Source organism: Entelurus aequoreus, linkage group LG20 (assembly GCF_033978785.1).
Source record: "Entelurus aequoreus isolate RoL-2023_Sb linkage group LG20, RoL_Eaeq_v1.1, whole genome shotgun sequence".
NCBI classification, from domain to species: domain Eukaryota; kingdom Metazoa; phylum Chordata; class Actinopteri; order Syngnathiformes; family Syngnathidae; genus Entelurus; species Entelurus aequoreus.
In genome coordinates this window covers 2654890-2677862 of record NC_084750.1, presented here as the reverse complement: position 1 = coordinate 2677862, position 22973 = coordinate 2654890, and the positions used below count along the sequence as shown (strand labels likewise).

The following is a 22973-nucleotide window of genomic DNA, read 5'->3' as shown; positions in this document are numbered from 1 at the left end:
CTGGTCATAAAATTAATCATTTAATTTCTTTATTACCGCCACATTCATTACACACAACAAAGAGGAATATCACGTTCGGTATTCTACATCTGTAATCGGGAGTTTATTGTCAAAGTTCAGGTGTAATTCTAACTTTTTAAAACATATACAAAAAAGTGTGACTGTACTGTATTGTGCAGGAAAACGGTTTATTGCAAAATTCAGCAAAAAAAAAAAAATCATAATAATGCTAAAAACATGACAGTACTTGTCAAATATATGGTGAAAAGTTGCTAATTAATTAGCCTTCCAATATATTGGCATAAATGTTAATTGAAATGTTTGGTAGAAAGAGTTCCAAATGGCAAATGAGTGCACTAGTAGTAATTATGCCATTTAATGAGTGCACTAGTAGTAATTATGCCATTTAAAGAGTGCACCAGTAGTAATTAAGCCATTTAATGAGTGCACCAGTAGTAATTATGCCATTTAACGAGTGCACTTGTAGTAATTATGCCCAACCCCCCCATGTGGGGGGGTTGGGGTTCGGCGCACCCCTCATTGCCTCGTCGGCCGGCGCGGATTCCGGGGACTGCGTTCTGGTGGCCTGCCAGGCTTTTATTAATGTATTATTATTATTATTTTTTTATTTTTTTTATGTGTATATGTGTGTATGTATATATATATATATATATATATATATGTGTGTATGTATGTATGTATGTGTATGTGTATGTATGTGTATGTATATATGTATATATATATATTTATTTATTTATTTATTTTTATTTTATTTTATTTTATTTTTTATTTGTGTGTGGCGTCGCGCGGGTCTCGCTTCCTGTTGGGTGGGGTCCGTGCCCGTGTGGCCCGACCTTGCGCGGTGGGGTCTCTGTTGGCGACTTGATGTGGTGGCGGCGCGGCGCCCGTGTCTGGTCTGAATACTGTGTCTCGGTTGTTTGGGCGGTGGTGTGTTTGTGCGGGTTTGGGTTGGGGTGGTGGGGTCTTTTGGCGGGGGGGGGGGTGTTGGTGTCTCTTGTTTGCGTGTTGGCGTTTGGGCTTGCTGGCGGGCTGGCGCTGGCTGGTATCTGTGATCCTGCTGGCGTGTGGTTGCCGGTCGCGGTTTATTTTTTGATCGTTTTGATTTGATTGGGTGGTGCTGGCTGTCTGTGGGTGTTGTGGCTGCTGTTTCTGCTGCCGTTTGTTTGTGGTGTGGGCGCCCGTGGCTGCTGGGTCTGGTGCAGGGGGGTGGCTGATGTTGTGACTGGTGGCAGCGCGCGCGCGTGGTGGTTGTCGGGGCTGACAAACTGTGTATGTGTATGTGTATGTGTGTGTGTGTGTGTGTGTGTATGTATGTATGTATGTATGTATGTATGTATGTATGTATATATATGTGTATGTGTATGCATGTGTATGTGCGTGTATGTGTACATGTGTATGTTTATGTGTATGTATATATATATGTATGTATATTTCTGGGGGTACGTTCTGGGCCTGCCTGTCGGGTGGGGGTTGGCGCCTCAGGCTACTGCATCCGGACTGCGTGTCTGGAGCTCCTGGGTCCCGCCGTCCATCCCTTCCGGGTGGCCGTCTTGGTTGGGGCCTGCTGGGTCTGGTCCCTGCGTCTACTGTGGTGGCTTGGTGCTGCAGGGTATTCCGAGGTGCTGCGAGTCGGCCAGTTGTTGGGGTAGCGACCTTGTGTGTCAGCATGTCTGTGATCTTCTTTTAATTCTTTTTTTATTTATTTATTTATTTATTTATTTTTTTTATAAATAGATTTAATTATTTATTTATTTATTTTTTTCCCCTTTTTTAAAAAAATATATTTTATTAATATTATTATTATGTATTTATTTATTTTATTTATTTATTCCCCTACCTCGGGGGGGGGGACTCGGCGGGGCGGTTGCTGGTTGTTCCATCTCCATCGTTGGGGTCCCTGCGGGTGGGGTGGGTGGTTCCTGTGGCCCCGTGCTGGGTGGTCCTGTGGCGGCCGGCTTGGGTGGGGTGGCCGTGGGCTGGCCTCGCCGCGCTCTCCGGGGGTGGGGGGGGGCTCCTGGGGGCCCTGTTGCCGGTGGGGCGGGGGCGGTCTTCCCGTCCGGTTGCGGGGGGTCTCCGGGCCCCTCGGGCGGGGCGTCCCGCCTTTCTGTCCGTGTGGGGTGTGGTCTCTCGCTGGCTTGGGGTCTGGCTGCCCCCTGTTTTTCTCGTGCCTTGTCCTCTGCCGGGTGCGTCTGTCTGCGGCCTGCTGCTGGCCCTTGTGGGCGGCACGGTGGGCCAGGCTCTGGGGTTCCTGTCGCTGTCCGGCTTGGCTGCGTGGGGGCGGTGGCCCCTGGTTCCCTGGGCACCACACCTACTGTTTGTGGGATGGGCTCTCGGGGAGGCTGGGGCCGTACTCTGGCTCCCGCACACACTGGGAGTCAAATGTATTGTACATGCAAATTCACATATACTCACACACATACATACACACATACATAGGTACCTACGCTCCCACATACATATACAAATAAATACAGTACATATTTACACACTCAAAGTTCGTACATCCACACGCACATTCATTATACAAACATACTGTATACACATACTGTACATATACATTCACTGTAAAAACATACATATACACATTCTGTACATATACATTCACTGTACAAACACACACATACACATACTACACATACATTCACTGTACAAACACACACATACATATACTGTACATATACATTCACTGTACAAACACACATTTACACATACTGTACATATACATTCACTGTTCAAACACACATACTGTATACACATACTGTACATATACATTCGCTGTACACACATATACACATACTGTACATATACATTCACTGTACAAGCACACATACACATACTGTACATATACAAGTACATATGCACACATACACTCATGCACATAATCACGTTTCATCAAACATATATTAACGTTGTTGCCCTAGGATAAACTGGGTATAACACATGGCACACTGACAAAGCTTAACCTATTGTTACTATAACAATCTACAAGGTTAAGGTTGCTTCTCTTTCTTCCCCTCCATTTTTCTGCATTCTTTCGTATCTCAAGTTATCATTACGTATATGTATTGTTGCATTTGAACAATTGTATTGTTGATAATAAAAAAAAAATAAAAAAATAAAAAATAAAAAATAAAAAAAAATAAATAAAAAAATTATGCCATTTAATGAGTGCATCAGTAGTAATTATGCCATTTAATGAGTGCACCAGTAGTAATTAAGCCATTTAATGAGTGCACTAATAGTAATTATGCCATTTAATGAGTGCACTATAGTAATTATGCCATTTATTGAGTGCACTAGTAGTAATTATGCAATTTATGAGTGTACTAGTAGTAGTTATACCATTTAATGAGTGCACTATAGTAAGAATGCCGTCTAATGAGTGCACCAGTAGTAAATATGCCATTTAATGAGTGCACTAGTAGTAATTATGCAATTTAATGAGTGTGCTAATAGTAATTATGCCATTTAATGAGTGCACTATAGTAATTATGCCATTTATTGAGTGCGCTAGTCGTAATTATGCCATTTAATGAGAGCACCAGTAATAATTATGCCAATTAATGAGTGCACCAGTAGTAATTATGCCATTTAACGAGTGCACTATAGTAATTATGCCATTTATTGAGTGCACTAGCAGTAATTATGCCACTTAATTAGACTTAGACTTAGACAAACTTTAATGATCCACAAGGGAAATTGTTCAACAGAGTAGCTCAGTTAGAATGATGGAAAAAGTAAGGATGGAAAGGACAATGCAGGTATAAATAGACTAATATAGCGATAAAAAAAATCTAACATATATACGAATATATACATAATATGTGTACAGAATAATATATATATACAGATATATTATATTATGTCTATAAGATATATACAATATATACCAGTGACCATGTACAATATTACAGTATATGTGACAGCAGCAGCATAAAATAGAGAGTAGATCCAGCAGGAAATAGAAAATAGACATTATAAACAAAGAGAAGTAGCTAACATGTCAGGTAATGAGTGCACTAATAGTAATTATGCCGTTTAATGAGTGCACTAGTAGTTATTAGGCAATTTAATGAGTGCACTAGTAGTAATTATGCCATTTTTGAGTGCACTAGTAGTAATTGTGCCATTTAATGAGTGCACTAGTAGTAGTTATACCATTTAATGAGTGCACTATAGTAAGTATGCCATTTAATGAGTATAAATATAGTAAATATGCTATTTAATGAGAGCACTAGTAGTAATTATGCAATTTATTAGTGCACCAGTAGTAATTATGCCATTTAATGAGTGCACTATAGTAAATATGCTATTTAATGAGTGCACTAGTAGTAATTATGCAATGTAATGAGTACACTAGTAGTAATTATGCCATTTAATGAGTGCACTATAGTAATTATGCCATTTAACGAGTGCACTATTAGTAATTATGCCATTAAATGAGTGCACTAGTAGTAATTATGCCATTATGCTGAATGCAGCTGAGATAGGCTCCAGCACCCCCCGTGACCCCAAAAGGGACAAGCGGTAGAAAATGGATGGATGGATGGATGGATGGTTCCGTGAGAAGGCCATTCCACTACTTTTATCCCAGCCGAGTCATACCAAAGACTATAAAAATGGGACCCATTACCTCCCTGCTTGGCACTCAGCATCAAGGGTTGGAATTGGGGGGTTAAATCACCAAAATGATTCCCGGGCGCGGCGCCGCTGCTGCCCACTGCTCCCCAAGGGGATAGGTCAAATGCAGAGGACAAATTTCACCACACTTAGTGTGTGTGTGACAATCATTGGTACTTTAACTTTATAAATGAACGTGTATTTGAAGGCGTTAATTTATTTTGAGGGACAATTGAGGTATGAATATTGTTTTTATGTACAATATAAACAGACAAATATCACTACCTGTGTGTTTATATTTTTATTAAGATGTCAAAATGATATTAAAAAAAGAAGCAAATGCGATGAGTAGAAAGTCCGATAGCAAGAAGGAGACGTCAACGTCCAGCCTTCAGTTTGTCCTCCATAGTGGGGTCTCCTCGGGAGCCCCCCAAGCACGGAGGGCTCTTGGCCAGGGCCGGGTCGATGCCCCATTGCTCGGGCGTCTTCGCCTGGATGGCCAAGGCGTGAACACACCCGCTTAGCTCCGCCTTCAACGCCTCGTTGACCAGGCGGTGGCGCTGGAGCAGAGACGCGCCCTCAAACAGCGAGCTGACCACCAAGACGCGGAAGTGAGATTCGGAGCCGGGGGGCACGGCGTGCATGTGGCTTTCGTTGTTCACCTCCAAGTGGGTGGGTTTGAAGGCGGCAGACAGTTTGGCCCTAATGGCGTCCTCCACGGGACGCTGCGGGTCCATGCGGGACAGGGGGCGGGGAAAGGACAGACTGGAGGAGACGGGACGAGAGCAGCGGAGGATGGCGTGAAACATCGGAGGAAGTAAGACCAGATATTGACGACGTGCTCCAGATGAGGGAGGTTCCTGTTTGTAAATATATCCTATAAGTTTTACACACATCTGTACATTTCTTTTAAGGACAATTCTTGGACTCCTAAGTATCAGGTAAAACTGCCATATTTAAAATTCTACTATGAAGTGTGAATTTCACCATAAAAAGTGCATTTTACTACATTACAAAAATAAATACATTTTACGAGAAACAATTGTGGTCAAAGTTGTAATACTGTATTACAGAGTAAAAGCAATCCTAACTTTACAGAGGAAAAGCCCTGCTTTTGTGGCATTAAAGCATGAACAAAAAGTAATACCCCAATGTTAAGTCATAATGATAAGATATAAAATCAAAAGGATGAGTTAAAAAGTCATAATTATGGGATAAAAAAGTCAATTATTTGATAAAAAGATGAAATGAGATAAAAAGTCACCATTATGATATAAAAAAAGTTGTAATTATGATATAAATTCAAAATGATGAAACATAAAGTCGAAATTATGATATAAAATCATAATTGTGGGATAAAAAGTCATAATTATGAGATAGAAAGTCCTGCTTTTGTGGCATTAAACCATGAAAGAAAAGTAAAACCCCAAAGTTAAGTCATAATGATAAGATATAAAATCTAAATTATGAGTTAGAAAGTCATAATTATAGCATAAAAAGTAAATTATTCGATAGAAATCTGAAATTATGAGATAAAAACTAATCATTATGATATAAAAAGTTGTAATTATGAGATATAATTCAAAATTATGAGCTATAAAGTCAAAATTATGATATAACGTCATAATTATAGGATAAAAAGTCAATTATTCAATAGAAATCTGAAATTATGGGATAAAAACTCATCATTATGATATAAAAAGTCAAAATGATGAAACCTAAAGTCGAAATTATGATATAAAATCATAATTGTGGGATAAAAAGTCATAATTATGAGATAGAAAGTCCTGCTTTTGTGGCATTAAACCATGAAAGAAAAGTAAAACCCCAAAGTTAAGTCATAATGATAAGATATAAAATCTAAATTATGAGTTAGAAAGTCATAATTATAGGATAAAAAGTCAATTATTCGATAGAAATCTGAAATTATGAGATAAAAACGAATCATTATGATATAAAAAGTTGTAATTATGAGATATAATTCAAAATTATGAGCTATAAAGTCAAAATTATGATATAACGTCATAATTATAGGATAAAAAGTCAATTATTCAATAGAAATCTGAAATTATGGGATAAAAACTCATCATTATGATATAAAAAGTCAAAATGATGAAACCTAAAGTCGAAATTATGATATAAAATCATAATTGTGGGATAAAAAGTCATAATTATGAGATAGAAAGTCCTGCTTTTGTGGCATTAAAGCATGAAAGAAAAGTAAAACCCCAAAGTGAAGTCATAATGATAAGATATAAAATCTAAATTATGAGTTAGAAAGTCATAATTATAGGATAAAAAGTCAATTATTCGATAGAAATCTGAAATTATGAGATAAAAACTAATCATTATGATATAAAAAGTTGTAATTATGAGATATAATTCAAAATTATGAGCTATAAAGTCAAAATTATGATATAACATCATAATTATAGGATAAAAAGTCAATTATTCAATAGAAATCTGAAATTATGGGATAAAAACTCATCATTATGATATAAAAAGTCAAAATGATGAAACCTAAAGTCAAAATTATGATATAAAATCATAATTGTGGGATAAAAAGTCATAATTATGAGATAGAAAGTCCTGCTTTTGTGGCATTAAACCATGAAAGAAAAGTAAAAACCCAAAGTTAAGTCATAATGATAAGATATAAAATCTAAATTATGAGTTAGAAAGTCAAAATTATAGGATAAAAAGTCAATTATTTGATAGAAATCTGAAATTATGAGATAAAAACTAATCATTATGATATAAAAAGTTGTAATTATGAGATATAATTCAAAATTATGAGCTATAAAGTCAAAATTATGATATAACGTCATAATTATAGGATAAAAAGTCAATTATTCAATAGAAATCTGAAATTATGGGATAAAAACTCATCATTATGATATAAAAAGTCAAAATTATGAGATATAAAGTCAAAATTATGATATAAAGTCATAATTGTGGGGTAAAAAGTCATAAGTATGAGATAGAAAGTCCTGCTTTTGTGGCATTAAAGCATGAAAGAAAAGTAAAACCCCAAAGTTAAGTCATAATAATAAGATATAAAATCAAGTTTATGAGTTAGAAAGCCATAATTATAGGATAAAAAGTCAATTATTCGATAGAAAGATGATATGAGATAAAAAGTCATCATTATGATATAAAAAAGTTGTAATTATGAGATATAAATTCAAAATGATGAAATATAAAGTCGAAATTATGATATAAAGTCATAATTGTGGGATAAAAAGTCATAATTAGGAGACAAAGTCAAAATTATGAGATAGTAAGTCAAAATTATGAGATAAAGTCAGAATTATGGCATAAGTCATAATTTTAAGATAAAAAGTCACAATGATCAGTTAAAAAGTCATAATTATGGGACAAATAGTTAATTCTCAGAAAAAAGTTGAAATGATCAGATAGTCATAATGTAAAAAGTCATAAATATGAGATAGAGTTGAAATTATGAGATATATAGTGACAATTGTGGGATGAAAAGTCATAGTTATGGGATAATAAGTCATATTTATAGGATAAAAAGTCATTACTGTGAGATAAAAAGTCATACATTTGCTCATAACATCAAAGCCATTGAATTACCTAGAACATTTACAAATTTGACACTTACCTTATTTAGAATCTAGCACATGCGCAGTTTGTATCTCATCATTTCCACTTTCTCTCTCATAAATAAGACTTTTTTTTTATATCATAATTGATGCTTTTTATCTCGTAATTTTTTCCTTTATTTCTTTCTTTCGTTTATTTTGAACATGAACACACTTACAGCATATTACATCACACAATTTCATATCAATCACTTTACATCATGTCCGAAAAGGAGTAGGAAGAAGCAAAGCTTATTTAATCCTACCCCTTTCCCACTTCAGAGCGTTTACAAATACTGTATATACATCATTTACTGACCTTTTTATAATAGAATGACATCTGTGAATTAGTATATACAACAGTTTTGTAATATGTAATCCATTAATTCAGTCATTATTAACATACTGAGATGAAGAATATCTTATTTTCAATAAGGTTGAAAGTAATTCTCATAATTCTTCTTCTTTGTACTTTGTAAGCACTATTAATTTGAACAACCTCTTAAACTGGATCATATCAGTACAATGTTTAACTTCATTACTTAATCCATTCCATAATTTAATTCCACATACTGATATGCTAAAGGTTCTAAGTGTTGTACGTGCATATAAATGTTTTAAATTAGATTTTCCTCTAAGGCAGTGGTTCTTAACCTGGGTTCGATCGAGCCCTAGGGGTTTGGTGAGTCGGCCTCAGGGGTTCGGCAGAGCCTCCGCCGCAGCGGTCAAGACACACCAGACTCATGAATTGATTAACGTGGACCCCGACTTAATTAAACAAGTTGAAAAACGTATTCGGGTGTTAACATTTAGTGGTCAGTTGTACGGAATATGTACTGTACTGTGCAATCTACTAATACATTTGAACATTTGAACGACAATAAAAAGGAAGTCTAAGTCTAAGTATTATGGACACCCCCAAACAATGTTCCCTCTAATTTTCCATCTGATTTGCAAGTGTGTAATTTGTTGTGAGTTCATGCACTTGTTGGTTTTGTTCTTTGAACAAGGTGATGTTCATGCACGGTTCATTTTGTGCACTAGTAAAAAAAACATACAACATTGTCTTGAATTTGAACAAAAAAAAATAAAACATTTTATTTTTCACTAAAGAAGGGTTCGGTGAATGTACATATTAAACTGGTGGGGTTTGGTACCTCCAACAAGGTTAAGAACCACTGCTCTAAGGTTATATTTCTCCTTTTTAGTTGAGAAGAATTGTAAATTCTTTGGTAGCAGGTTATAGTTTGCTTTGTACATCATTTTAGCTGTTTGCAATTTTACCAAATCATCGAACTTTAATATTTTTGACTCAATAAATAAAGGGTTTGTAGGTTCTCTATATCCAACATTATGTATCAGTCTAATTGATCTTTTTTGTAACACGGTTAACGAATGTAGCGCACATTTGTAGTTATTTCCCCTAAATTCGACTTTCTTAACTCATAATTATGAGTTGTATCTCATAATTATGACTTACCATTGGGGTATATATTTTTTTCAGTGGTGGAAACGGGTTTTCGTCATAAAATTACAGCCATTAATATACATGTGTAATTTACTGGTAATGTAATAACTCTGCCGCATTTTGTTTTGTGTAGCAATGTTGACATTCACTTGGTAAAATCTCAACATCATTATCGTATTATTTTAAATATTTACTAGTGATGGGTCCAACACCGATGCATCGGCCCATGCGTCGAGCTCATAGAGCAAAACCCCGTGTTTAGAAAGTCACGTGACTGATCATGAGCTGATTCGGTCACGTGACCGATACGCGAACTGTGTCGAACTGACGCCTGCGCGCCAAACTGTGTTTATAAGGAAGCGCATCTGTCAACGAGATGCTGCTGCCAACAGAATCGCCGCACTTCTGTCGTTGGTCATTTGTAATTTATCGTCGTCGGAGATCATGGAGCAGCCTCAGGCAAAAAGAAAGATTTCCGCCGTGTGGGAATATTTTGATAATATATCGGGAAAAAAAGGTATTTGTGTTCATTTCCTTGTCGTTTCAGCCTGTTCTCTCCAAGTTTCCACTTGATCTAGTAGAATTCAAAATCTCTTCAAAATGATTCTTAGTTTACTATTCATATTTTCTGCAGGTTAAATGTCGCGTTTGTACGACAGAATTGTCATACATTAACAAATCCACCTCCTCAATGCTGTCAGCCGGAGAAATAATAACTAAGAAGAGAAATCGTCTAAAATTTAAAACGTTGGAAAAACTGTTTTTTTTAAAAATAAAAATGTGTAAAAAAACAAACAAACAAAACATTCCCAGTCCACAAGCATCCTCATTCGCAACACGTTCTCTTAGATTTCCATGTTATGATACATGTTCACATTATTTATTGACTGTATCTAAAAAAGATAAAAATATATTTTTATTTAAATGAAGATATGAAATAATCCTAAATGAAATACAATGACTTGGTTTATATTATTGTATATACTAGGTCAGGGGTCGGCAACCCGCGGCTCTTTGACCACTCTGATGCGGCTCAGCTGCATACTTGCCGACCCTCCCGATTTTTCCGTGAGATTTCCGGATTTCAGTGCCTCTCCCGAAAATCTCCCGGGGCAAATATTTTCAGATTTTCACCCGGACAACAATATTGAGGGCGTGCCATGATGGCACTGCCTTTATTAGCGTCCTCTACAACCTGTCGTCGGGTCCGTTTTTTCACCATACTATCTGCGTGCCGGCCCAGTCACATGTTGTATGCGGCCTCTGCTTAAACACGTAAGTGACTGCAAGGCATACTTGGTCAACAGCCATACAGGTCACACTGAAAGTGGCCGTATAAACAACTTTAACACTCTTACTAATATGCGCCACACTGTGAACCCACACCAAACAAGAATGACAAACACATTTCGGGAGAACATCCGCACCGTAACACAACATAAACACAATAGAACAAATACCCAGAATCCCATGCAGGGTGGGGTTTGGTGGTAGCGGGGGTGTATAATGTAGCCCGGAAGAGTTAGGGATGCATGGGATTGTGGGTATTTGTTCTGTTGTGTTTATGTTTTGTTACGGTGCGGATGTTCTCCCGAAATGCGTTTGTCATTCTTGTTTGGTGTGGGTTCACAGTGTGGCGCATATTAGTAAGAGTGTTAGTTGTTTATACGACCACCCTCAGTGTGACCTGTATGGCTGTTGAGCAATTATGCCTTGCAGCCACTCATGTGTGTCTGCAGAAGCCTCATGTAACTGGGCTGGCACGCTGTATGTACAGGTTGTCGAGGGCGCTAAAGGCAGTGCTATCACGGCACGCCCTTATTATTGTTGTTTGGGTGAAAATCAGCAGACATTCGAGAGAATAGTTGCCCTGAAATTCGGGAGTCTCCCGGAAAAATCGGGAGGGTTGGCAAGTATGATGCTGTCAAGCCCCATTCATATAAAAGTCGCATTTTCATATTAAGGTGTGGGCCGCGTGTCTGAGACCCCTGGTTTATACATAGAACAAAGCAAAAACAAAACTTTGTATGCAGTGTTATTTCATTTTAAATGTCAAGAGTTTTGTGGCTCCCATTGTTTTCTTTAATTTGTGAAACCGGTCAAAATGGCACTTTGAGTGGTAAAGGTTGTCGACCCCTGTACTAGGTCATAAAATCAGTGTCAGTTGAGTCGGTCCATAGGTTGCCTGTAGGGATTTTTAATGTCCAGCAGATGTCAGTATTTAGTGACACAGTATCGACAAAGTATCAATACAGTTTTGCAATGTGTCAAAACGCTTCATGACGCCTCATCAACCCATCACTAATATTTACCATTGTTCCCTTGGCCATATTACTTTCATTAGTGATACAACTATGTTCTTTGCAGTGTGCCAATACTATTATTCCACAATGCAATGCAATCGTTTTTTACTAGTCGTCAACGCCAATGACAAAGTAGCTATGTACATTTGAGCCATTGCATCAATATCGTCTTGCAAACCTTGCAACAGACGTAAAGTAAACGAGTAGTGGTGTTAAAGGGAACTGAGAGAAAAGAGAAAAACATACACGGCTAAAAGTCCCGTTAGCTTGTTATGCTAGCTAAACATGCCTTTGTTCGGCGAGCAGTAAACTTTGGCCACTTTTGTTCGACGTTGAAGGAAGATGTTTTTATCATGGCCCTAAAACGTGACGAAAGAGTGGCAATAACATTAACGGTCAAATTAAAGATAAAATGAAGAACTTAGTGTCTCACCTTGTTGTTAGCGAAGTCAGCCCCGTCGCGTTTTTGACGTCACTTACGCGCCGGAATTGTTGCTGAAATCGGTATGTTTTTAGTTGGGGTTTTTTTAACACTTTTTTATTTTTTATTGAACAACAAACATACATTTATAATTCACACAAAAGTCAAGGCACTATCAACATAAAAAAATAAAAAAAGACAAAAAGGGCTACCTAAATCACTTTAAATGTTTTTAACAAAGATATCAATTTAAGGGCTTTTGTACTCTTAATCATTCTCCAAGATTTGATTGATAATTGTAAACCATTAAGCCAATTAGAAAATGTAGGCCTTACTTTCATAAATCGACATTTACAGTATGTAGAATTTTTTTTTTGCCTGCAGCATTATAATGTTGACAAACATTTCTATGTTACCATCATTTATAAAAATACCAAAGTTGATCTCTTCTATAGAAAACTGTGACATCTACACACCCATGTCTCTCAGCCAATTTATGATCTCCTCCCAAAACACATGTAGTCTCACATTCCACAAACAGATGGTTGACATCCTCTACAGCTCCACATAACAGCCATCAACCTCCCTGTTAAATTTAAGTTCCAAAAAATCCTTTGAAGGGTATATTCCATTTATAATTTTAAACTGTATTTATTTAATTTTGGGAAGAATTGGGTATGTAGCATATCTTGTCCTTATTTTCCATAGCTCAACTTTTGTAAACTCCATCCATCCATCCATTTCTACCGCTTGTCCCGTTCGGGGTCGCAGGGGTTGCTGGAGCCTATCTCAGCTACATGCGCAAAGACTACATCACTTCCTGGACTTGCATTTTTTTTTTTTTTTATGACGGAGCCTTGCGACGTCATGTTCTGCGATATTTGAATGTTTAAAGAATGTTTTGTATAAAAAAAAAAAAATAGCTTACCGTATTTTTCGGACTATAAGGCGCACTTAAAATCCTTTCATTTTCTCCAAAATCGACAGTGCGCCTTACAACCCGGAGCGCCAAATTTACGGCAGAATTCTGGTTGTGCTTACCGACCTCGAAGCAATTTCATTTGGTACATGGTGTAATGATAAGTGTGACCAGTAGATGGCAGTCACACATAAGAGATACGTGTAAACTGCAAGATGACGCCAGTAAACTACACCAAAATTTTAAATGTTCCATTGAGAATATATAACAGGGGTGTCTAAAGTGCGGCCCGGGGGCCATTTGTGGCCCGCAGCTAATTGTTTACCGGCCCGCCACACATTCTGGAAATGCTATTGCAAAAATAATAATAAAAACATTAAAAAAAAGTGGAATGAGGTGAAATCTAACTAGAAAAAGTTGCAATGTTGACACAAAGCTGCCATGCAGGCTGTTTTTTTTCTTTAGTCTATATTTTAATTTTTTTGCCATTGCTCAAAAAATAAAAAAACAAAAAATCAATCTAACACTAATATTGAATTATTGACCTATTTAAGGCTCCAATTATTTCAAACATTTCACTTTAAAATGTTTAATGTGGAAAATATTGCATATATTGTGCAGTTACCATATAAAAACATCGTTTTCTTTGACAAAAGAGCATAAAAACAAAATAATAGTTAAAACGTAAAATCGACAGATATATCTGAAATTCATCTCGTAACTTAAGTGTTGGAAGTTGAAAAAAAAAATAATAAAAATGTATCACTTTATGAGTGGGGCCCCTTTTGGATCCCAAATATATTTAATGAGATTTTATTTATCTTTTCACTGTGATTACTCAAAAATAATAATGATTTAAAATCAATGGTGTCCTGCATTATTGATCTGTCATTACTTCACATCAAACATTGCTTTCTGAATGTTTTGGGCAGTGGGGGAAATACTGCATATTTCAGTTTTATTATAAAAAACTAAGATGTCTTTGACAAAAAAGGCATAAAACCTTTTTGGGTTTTTTAAACTTTATAACAACCTGAGGTTGATATACTGTAGAGATTTACTGTAAGCGTTAAATAAAAAAATAAAAAAGTAATTTGACTTGTTTTTAACATTTTAATGACTTAGACCCTTTATGGTTCCCGGGAGCCCTGAAGGTAAAAATCCATATATTTTGTTATGGTTTTGAAAATGAAAAATATCAAAATGGCCCCCGCATGCTTAAATTTTTCCGTGTTCGGCCCTCAGTGGAAAAAGTTTGGACACCCCTGAAATAGAACATTACACATGGCGCTCAAAAATCTGTCAAAATGTATTTAGTACGACTTCGGTAAGCTACGAAGCCGCACCGCTTGTTGGATTGTCGGCGCATTAAACATACGAGTATTATTATGGTGTGTATGAGGACCACAAAATGGCACATATTAGCAGACATATTACCTGGCGTTTTGTTTCGCAAAATATTATGCAAAAGCAACTTTTCTTACCTTCTGGTACCTGCTGATGTGTATTTGGGATCTGCATAAGTCCTGAAAATGTGCGTGCGTCCTCCATTGTAGTTTGTGCCGACCTTCTTTTTCTCTATCTTCTTGTTATGGAACATTCATCCTCCTCTGTTGCCATTTCTAATATAAAGTAGTGTAAAGTTCTTACTTATATCTGTCAGTAAACTCGCTATCAAAGCGCTAAAAACTGTAGTGAGTTTACATAATTCACCCAAGGAACTTTAGTTATTAGAGGGTTCCGGTCGGACGGTTTGCTTGCATTATTGAGCCACGGATGTGGAGATGCTGCTCCGTTATTGATTGAAGTAAAGTCTGAATGTCATTAAAACAGTTAGCTCCATCTTTTGACACAAACTATTCTCCCCTCAGGCAGGAGACTACGGTCCATCTAGACCAGGGGTGTCAAACTCATTTTAGATCTGGGGCCACATGGAGAAAAATCTACTCCCAGGTGGGCCGGACAGGTAAAATCATGGCACGATAACTTAAAAATAAAGACAAATTCAGATTGTTTTCTTTGTTTAAAAATAGAACAAGAAAATTCTGAAAATGTACAAATCATAATGTTGTTGGGTTTTTTTTTACACTTACATGTTGCGGTTAATAGTATTCTATCTTTATTTGTCGTTATTTATATTTTCTGAATACATTATGTGATAATGTTCATCAGTCAACTCATTGGTGTTAATTTTCAATCTATTACGATAAAAAAATTATATCAAAATCAAATTACAGGATGTCATTCATGCAAGTTTGCTCATTTTCCTTAAATGGTGCACTAACATCATGTGGTTTATTTTATTTTTTTACATATGTAGCATAATCTACAAAGATGCAAATAATTGCTATTGTGACATCTAGTGGACACATTTAGAACAGCAGTTTCTTTCATTCAAAAATGTTGGTTCATTTTTATACTTAGCAAACTCATCCCGCGGGCCGGATAAAACCTGTCCGCGGGCCTGATCCGGCCCACGGGCCGTACGTTTGACACCCCTGATCTAGACCCACACCTCCCGCCACCTGAACAGTTTTCTCCCCTCGGCCATCAGGCACATGATCAATAACAAGATCTGATAGCTCAGTTACAGCTCATGTTATTCTATTCTGTGTTATATGTGTTTTATGTTGCGCCAAGTAAAATTCCTAGTTTGTGAAACCGTTCTCAAACAATGGCAATAAAAACTTTTCTGATTCTGATTCATGCGGACTGAACACTGGCCGAGAGTTAGTGGGCAGCCGAGGGTGGAGTCGGCTCTCTTGGTTGCTTTGTTGGGTCTGCTCCTGTGTCTGGCCATGCTCCCCCGACCCCAGCAGACGAAGGCTTAGAAAAACCGCAGAGGCCACCATAGTGTATATGTTTTTGTTGTTTTTACTTTTGTAGCTGTATGTAGAAATGGTTGGTTGCATTAGCTCTGCTCTTTTAATGTCTTTAATGTCCTTTGTGTTCTTTGATGTTTCCCTCTTACACACATGCTCATGTGTGCTATGGCTATGAGTTTTTTTTCCCCCTTGGCCTCAGTCTGGACCCCGTCTCCAGGGGCCCAGGCTTGAATACCCCCCTCCCCTCCCCCCAGCTTTTACCTGTTTCTCACCTTTTTTGTAAGGGGCGCTGGAAGTTGGCAGACCGGTTCTCTCTCCCTGTAATGTTTAGTCTGCTCTTGAATGGGATTGTGCTGAACATCTTAATTTCCCCTCGGGGATGAATAAAGTATTTCTGATTCTGAAAATGGTCTGTAAAACATAATCTAAACACTTTCACCAAAGAACCATCAGTACATGTTCTGTGGAGCACAAGATAGTGTTTTAAATTGAGAAAAAAAATCATAATACAATCCCTTTAAAGGCCTACTGAAATGATTTTTTTAAATTTAAACGGGAATAGCAGATACATTCTATGTGTCATACTTGATCATTTCGCGATATTGCCATATTTTTGCTGAAAGGATTTAGTAGAGAAAATCGACGATAAAGTTCGCAACTTTTGCTCGCTGATAAAAAAAAAGCCTTGCCTGTACCGGAAGTAGCGTGACGTCACAGGAGCTAGGATTCCTCACAATTCCCCGTTGTTTACAATGGAGCGAGAGAGATTCGGACCGAGAAAGTGATGATTACCCCATTAATTTGAGCGAGGATGAAAGATTCGTAGATGAGGAACGTTACAGTGAATGACTTGAGAGGCAGCGATGGACGTATCTTTTTTCGCTCTGACCGTAACTTAGGTACAAGCTGGCTCATTGGATTCCACACTCTCCTTTTTCTATTGTAGATCACAGATTTGTATTTTAAACCACCTCGGATACTATATCCTCTTGAAAATGAGAGTCGAGAACGCGAAATGGACATTCAGTGCCTTTTATCTCCACGACAATACATCGGCGAAATGCTTTAGCTACGAGCTAGCGTGATAGCATCTTGCTTTAACTGCATATAGAAACAAAAGAAATAAACCCCTGACTGGAAGTATAGATAGAAAATCAACAATACTATTAAACCGTGGACATGTAAATACACGGTTAATGCTTTCCAGGCTGGCAAAGGTTAACAATGCTGTGCTAACGACGCCATTGAAGCTAACTTAGCAACCGGACTGCACAGAGCTATGCTAAAAACATTAGCTCTCCACCTACGCCAGCCAGCCCTCATTTGCTCATCAACACCCGTGCTCACCTGCGTTCCAGCGATCGGCAGAAGGACGAAGGACTTCACCCGATGCGTTTGGCAGCCCGGAGACGTAGGAAGTCAAGGTGAAGTCGGCGGCTAGCGCTCTAACAAAGTCCTCCTGGTTGTGTTGCTGTAGTCCGCTGCTAATACACTGATCCCACCTACAACTGTCTTCTTTGCAGCCTTCATTGTTCATTAAAAAAATTGCAAAAGATGTCCAGAATACTGTGGAATTATGAAATGAAAACAGAGCTTTTTGTATAGGATTCTACGGGGTACCTTAACTTCCGTTACTCGGACTTCGTCACGCGCATACGTCATCATACCGCGATGTTTCAGCCGGATATTTCCAGGGAATTTTAAAATGTCACTTTATAAGTTAACCCGGCCGTATTGGCATGTGTTGCAATGTTAAGATTTCATCATTGATATATAAACTATCAGACTGCGTGGTCGGTAGTAGTGGCTTTCAGTAGGCCTTTAATGCGCAATTTAATCCGGTGCGGCCTATGGTCCAAAAAATACGGTACTTGAGAGTAAAAGGGAACAAAAATACAAACATGAAGGGGTAAAATTTTAAATAACAGGGAGTATTATCTCTATATTTCTAACAACTTTCACTCTGTCATTGCAATAAATGGTGCACAGGGGCGCCACTGACTCCCATCGTTAAAGGTTTGCTTGATATACTTTAATGTTGTTTTAACAAGGCACTTACTGTAACCTAAATCTATATCTGCGGCCAGACAAAAGGTAGACTTTTAAATGAACAGTGTAGTGAATTGATGTATTTGGTGTGAATAATCCGCCCTGAGATCGGTAGGTCGTGAGTTCAAACCCCAGGCCGAGTCATACCAAAGACTATAAAAAATGGGACCCATTACCTCCCTGCTTGGCACTCAGCATCAAGGGTTGGAATTGGGGGTTAAATCACCAAAAATGATTCCCGGGCACGGCCACCGCTGCTGCTTACTGCTCCCCTCACCTCCCAGGGGGTGATCAAGAGTGATGGGTCAAATGCGGAGAATAATTTCGCCACACCTCGTGTGTGTGACAATCATTGGTATTTAACTTTAAAAGTATTTTTTTAAAAAGATGGATTTATTCGCCCATATAAGGCCGCTGAGTACATCGTTCAGGTTTATGTACGGTTTAAAGGCCTACTGAAAGCCACTACTACCGACCACGTGGTCTGATAGTTTATATATCAATGATGAAAACTTAACATGCAACACATGCCAATACGGCCGGGTTAACTTATAAAGTGCAATTTTAAATTTCCCACCACACTTCCGCTTGAAAACGTCTCGGTATGATGACGTATGCGCGTGACGTAGCCAGGTATGGCTTCCCCATTGAAGCCAATACGAAATAGCTCTGTTTTCAGCTCATTATTCCACAGTATTCTGGACATCTGTGTTGGTGAATCTGTTGCAATTTGTTCATTGCATTATGGAGAAAGAAGCTGAGCAAGCAAAGAAGAAAGTTGTCGGTGCAAAGCGGATATTTTGCGAGGGAAGTCAGCAACACAACACAGCCGGTGTTTGTTTACATTCCCGAAAGATCATCATCATCATCATTTTTATTTATCTCCTTCATTGATGTGCATCTTTGATAGACAATTATACCACAATTATTCAGTTACACCGTTACACACCAATGCCTGAGAAGGAGCAGGATGAAGAAAAATCTTATATTTTCCTGCCCCCTTCACATAATACATAGTCTTACTTAATGATATGTGAACCAACAATTACATCCAAATATAACGAAAACAAAACAAAACAAAACAAAACAAAAAAAACACAAGTGCAAAACTTCATGAAGTACAAACCGAACAAAAATACAAAAGAAGTAATATACAGGTACACCTCACAGGATGATACAAAACAGATACAAAACCAGGCAAAAAACAAGTAAATTAATAAATATAAAGCAAAATGTAAACACTTATGGCTGTCCATATGATTTTATTGTTCTGTCTTTATATATTTTTTTCAATTTGAATATATTTTTACAATCTTTTATCTCATTATAAAGAGAATTCCATAGTTTAACCCCCACCACTGATATACACATTTGTTTTAAAGTTGTCCTTGAATACTGATGTTGGAAATGACCTTTTCTTCTATGCTCTTCATTCTCAGAAGTGATGACAAACATTTTTTGTAAATTTGCTGGTAATGTTTTGCTTTTAGCCTTAAACATGACACATAATGTCTGTAACTTTACTAGCTCCTGTAATTTCAATAAACCTGAATTAATGAATAATATGTTAGTGTGTTCTAAGTAATCTACTTTATGAATAATCCTTATAGCTCTTTTCTGTAGTTGATACAATGCCTTTATGTTACTCTTATATGTGTTCCCCCACACTTCCACACAGTAGTTGATATATGGCAATATAAGTGCACAATACAATATACGCATTGCCCTATAATCTAACACATATTTTACCTTATTTAATATAAAAATACTCTTAGACATCTTTTTCCGCAGATGTGCAATATGAGATTTCCATGTCAGACCGTCATCCAGTATCACTCCTAAAAATCTAAGTTCAGAAACCCTTTCAATATCTATTCCATTTATTGACAATTTGATCGTTTCCTCCCTTTTCCTCTTACAAAAAATCATGAACTTTGTTTTTTCTACATTTAATGATAATTTATTGGCATCAAACCATCTCTTAAGTTTAATAATTTCCTGTTCAATAATTTTTGATAATGCTTTTAAGTCGTGTCCCGAACTATAAAAGTTGGTGTCGTCCGCAAATAATACAAATTTCAATAACTTTGATACCTCACATATATCATTAATATATAAAATAAACAATTTTGGTCCCAAAACCGAACCTTGTGGAATTCCACATTCAATCCTCATTTGTTCAGATGTATTACCCATAAAATCCACAAACTCTTGTCTATTATCTAAATAACTTCTTAGCCAGTCTAAAACTACTCCTCTCACACCAAATGAATACAACTTGGACAATAATATAGAATGATCTATAGTATCAAATGCTTTTTTAAGATCGATAAATACCCCTATAGTGTATTTCTTATTATCAGTTGCTGTTGCTATATCCTCAATTATATTCATTACAGCTGAAGCAGTGGATCTATTGGTCCGGAATCCATACTGGCTCTCACTCAACAGCATGTTCTTTTCAATAAAACTATCTAATTTTTTTACAAATATTTTTTCAATTATTTTAGAAAATTGTGACAGTAGTGACACTGGTCTGTAATTAGTGAATCTATGTTTATCTCCCGTTTTAAAGAGTGGAATTACCTTTGCTACCTTCATTTTATTTGGAAAGGTCCCTGTTTGAAAAGAAAGATTAAAAATATAACAAAGAGGTTTGATGATACAGTCAATAGTCTTTTTTACAATTATCATGTCTATACCATCACTGTCTGTTGATGTCTTATTTTTCAGTTTTGTTACCACCGATACAATTTCATTTTCACTAACATCTCCTAGAAGCATGGACTGTAGCACTTTGCTTCCCCCTCTCCATCCACTCTGTATATCTTTATGTTCTCCAATACTCTCTGCCAATTTGGGTCCAACATTCACAAAAAAAGAATTGAATCCGTTTGCCACTTCATTCATATTTGTTATCATCTTATTATCCTCATTGATAAAATGGCTTGGTGGGTTTGTAGGCCCAGATGTTTTTCCTATTACCTTGTTCAGAATATTCCAAGTTCCTTTGATATTGTTTTTATTTTTTTCTAGTAAATTATTATAATATTCTCTTTTTGCTTGTCTCATTATTGTTATCAATTTGTTTTTGTAAACCTTATATTTTGTTTCAGCATCCTTTGTTTTTACTTTTATGAAATCTCTATAAAGTTTGTTTTTCTTTTTACAAGCATTCTGTAGTCCCTTTATAATCCAAGGCTTTTTATTGTAGCTGTCTCTTTGTTTCCATACATTCGGACAATGCTTTTCATACAATGATAAATATATATTAAGAAAAGCCTCATATGCAGCATTTGCTTCTCCCCCATACACCTCATTCCAGTCTGTTTCAAATAAGTCCTTCCTAAACCTATTTATTGCCTCTTCAGTTCTTTTCCTTACATATCTATGAGTTTTTTCCTCCCTCTTTTTATCAATTGGACAGTCATAAGTAAGAAACACAGGTAAGTGGTCACTTATATCATTAATTACTAGTCCACTTTTTATATTATTTTTTATGTCATTTATAAAGATGTGATCAATTAACGTTGCACAATTTGTCGTTATTCTACTGGGTTTGGTGATCAATGGATAAAGCCCTCTACTATATACCACATCCAAGAAGTCTCTTGTTGATTTATTTCTGGGTGAGCTTAGCAGGTCTATGTTATAGTCGCCACACATGACAAATGTTTTATTTTCCTTCACCTTACACAATAATTCTTCCAAACTATCATTAAATGCTTCTACTTTAGACCCAGGTGTCCTATACATACACGTAACAATAACATTTCTCTTCTTTTCTATTTCTACCTCTACAGTTACACATTCAAATAAATCATCAATTACCACTGTCATACATTCCACAGGTCTACATTTCAATTCACAGTCAACAAACAGGGCCACACCTCCTCCCTTCTTGTTTCTTCTACTACAGTGATACAACTCATACCCGTCAATGGAGAAATCGATACCTCTGTCTTTATCGATCCATGTTTCAGAAAGTGCTATTATTTTGAATTTGCCATTTAGAGTCTTCAGGTATTCGTCAATCTTTGAGAAATTTGCATATAAGCTTCTACAGTTGAAATGTATTAAAGAAAATGTATTATCTAAACTAACATTGTCATTGAATTGTTCCTCTGTGTAGTAGTCACATGTAGCATTGATTGAGTTGAACAGATGGTTTTCTGGGTCAACATCATTTTCAAAGTCATACAGTTTATAGTCCATGTATTCAGCTCTTAGATACTTTTGATTCTCAGTTGTCTCACCTTCTCGCTGCGTAGCCTTCCCCGTCTCCAGCCAAGGATGAGCCGTGTCAGTCATAAGTCTAGCAGGTCTCATCTATATTGATCCAAGTCGCGGAGCTCTCGGATCATGACAACTTTGGCTTCTTCATATGGTCCATTTAGCCGAATCATGATTTTGCAGTTCCGTGTCCATGTTGCTTGTATCTTGTTTTCTTTTCTGAGGATGCGTGCTTGTCTTGCAATGTCAGCGTTCTTCTTGGTAAGATGTTCATTGATGTAAACCCCAGTTCCCTTCAGCTTCCTTCCCTGCCGTAGTAACTCCGTCTTGTGTTTCCGATTTACAAACCGGATCACAATGGCTGGGTTGGTTCTGCTGTCCTTCCTGGGGATAGTATGGCACGCTGAAATGCTGCCACTTTGAAGAGTCATGTTCTTACTGGAAAAAAAGTTAATTACTTGCCGTTCAAGTGTCACAAGTTCGTCTGCCGGGGCTTCGGCGTCCTTGTC

At 37.1% G+C, this 22973-nt stretch overlaps 1 protein-coding gene across 2 annotated transcripts; it reads right to left on the bottom strand.

The window, feature by feature from the left end:
* Positions 1-4929: 4929 nt before the first annotated feature.
* Positions 4930-12542, bottom strand: bola1 (bolA family member 1). 2 transcript variants are annotated; one of them, XM_062028719.1, is made up of 3 exons: positions 12451-12470; positions 12307-12376; positions 4930-5501 (listed from the first exon to the last, which is right to left on the bottom strand). In XM_062028719.1, exons 2-3 carry the CDS (start codon positions 12370-12372, stop codon positions 5019-5021), a joined length of 549 nt encoding a protein of 182 aa, XP_061884703.1. In that variant the 5' UTR covers positions 12373-12376; positions 12451-12470; the 3' UTR covers positions 4930-5018. The 2 variants fall into 2 exon arrangements, with proteins under 2 accessions (XP_061884703.1, XP_061884704.1); XM_062028720.1 differs by lacking the exon at positions 12307-12376 and having other exon boundaries at positions 12451-12542.
* Between the last annotated feature and the right edge of the window lie 10431 nt (positions 12543-22973).

Bases quoted from the DNA above. Each gene is read 5' to 3' on its own strand.
- bola1 (XM_062028719.1), bottom strand. From the start codon at position 12,372: ATGATAAAAACATCTTCCTTCAACGTCGAACAAAAGTGGCCAAAGTTT. The intron at 5,502-12,306 runs GCATGTTTAGCT...ATTTACAAACAG, and splicing joins TTACTGCTCGCCGAACAAAG to GAACCTCCCTCATCTGGAGC.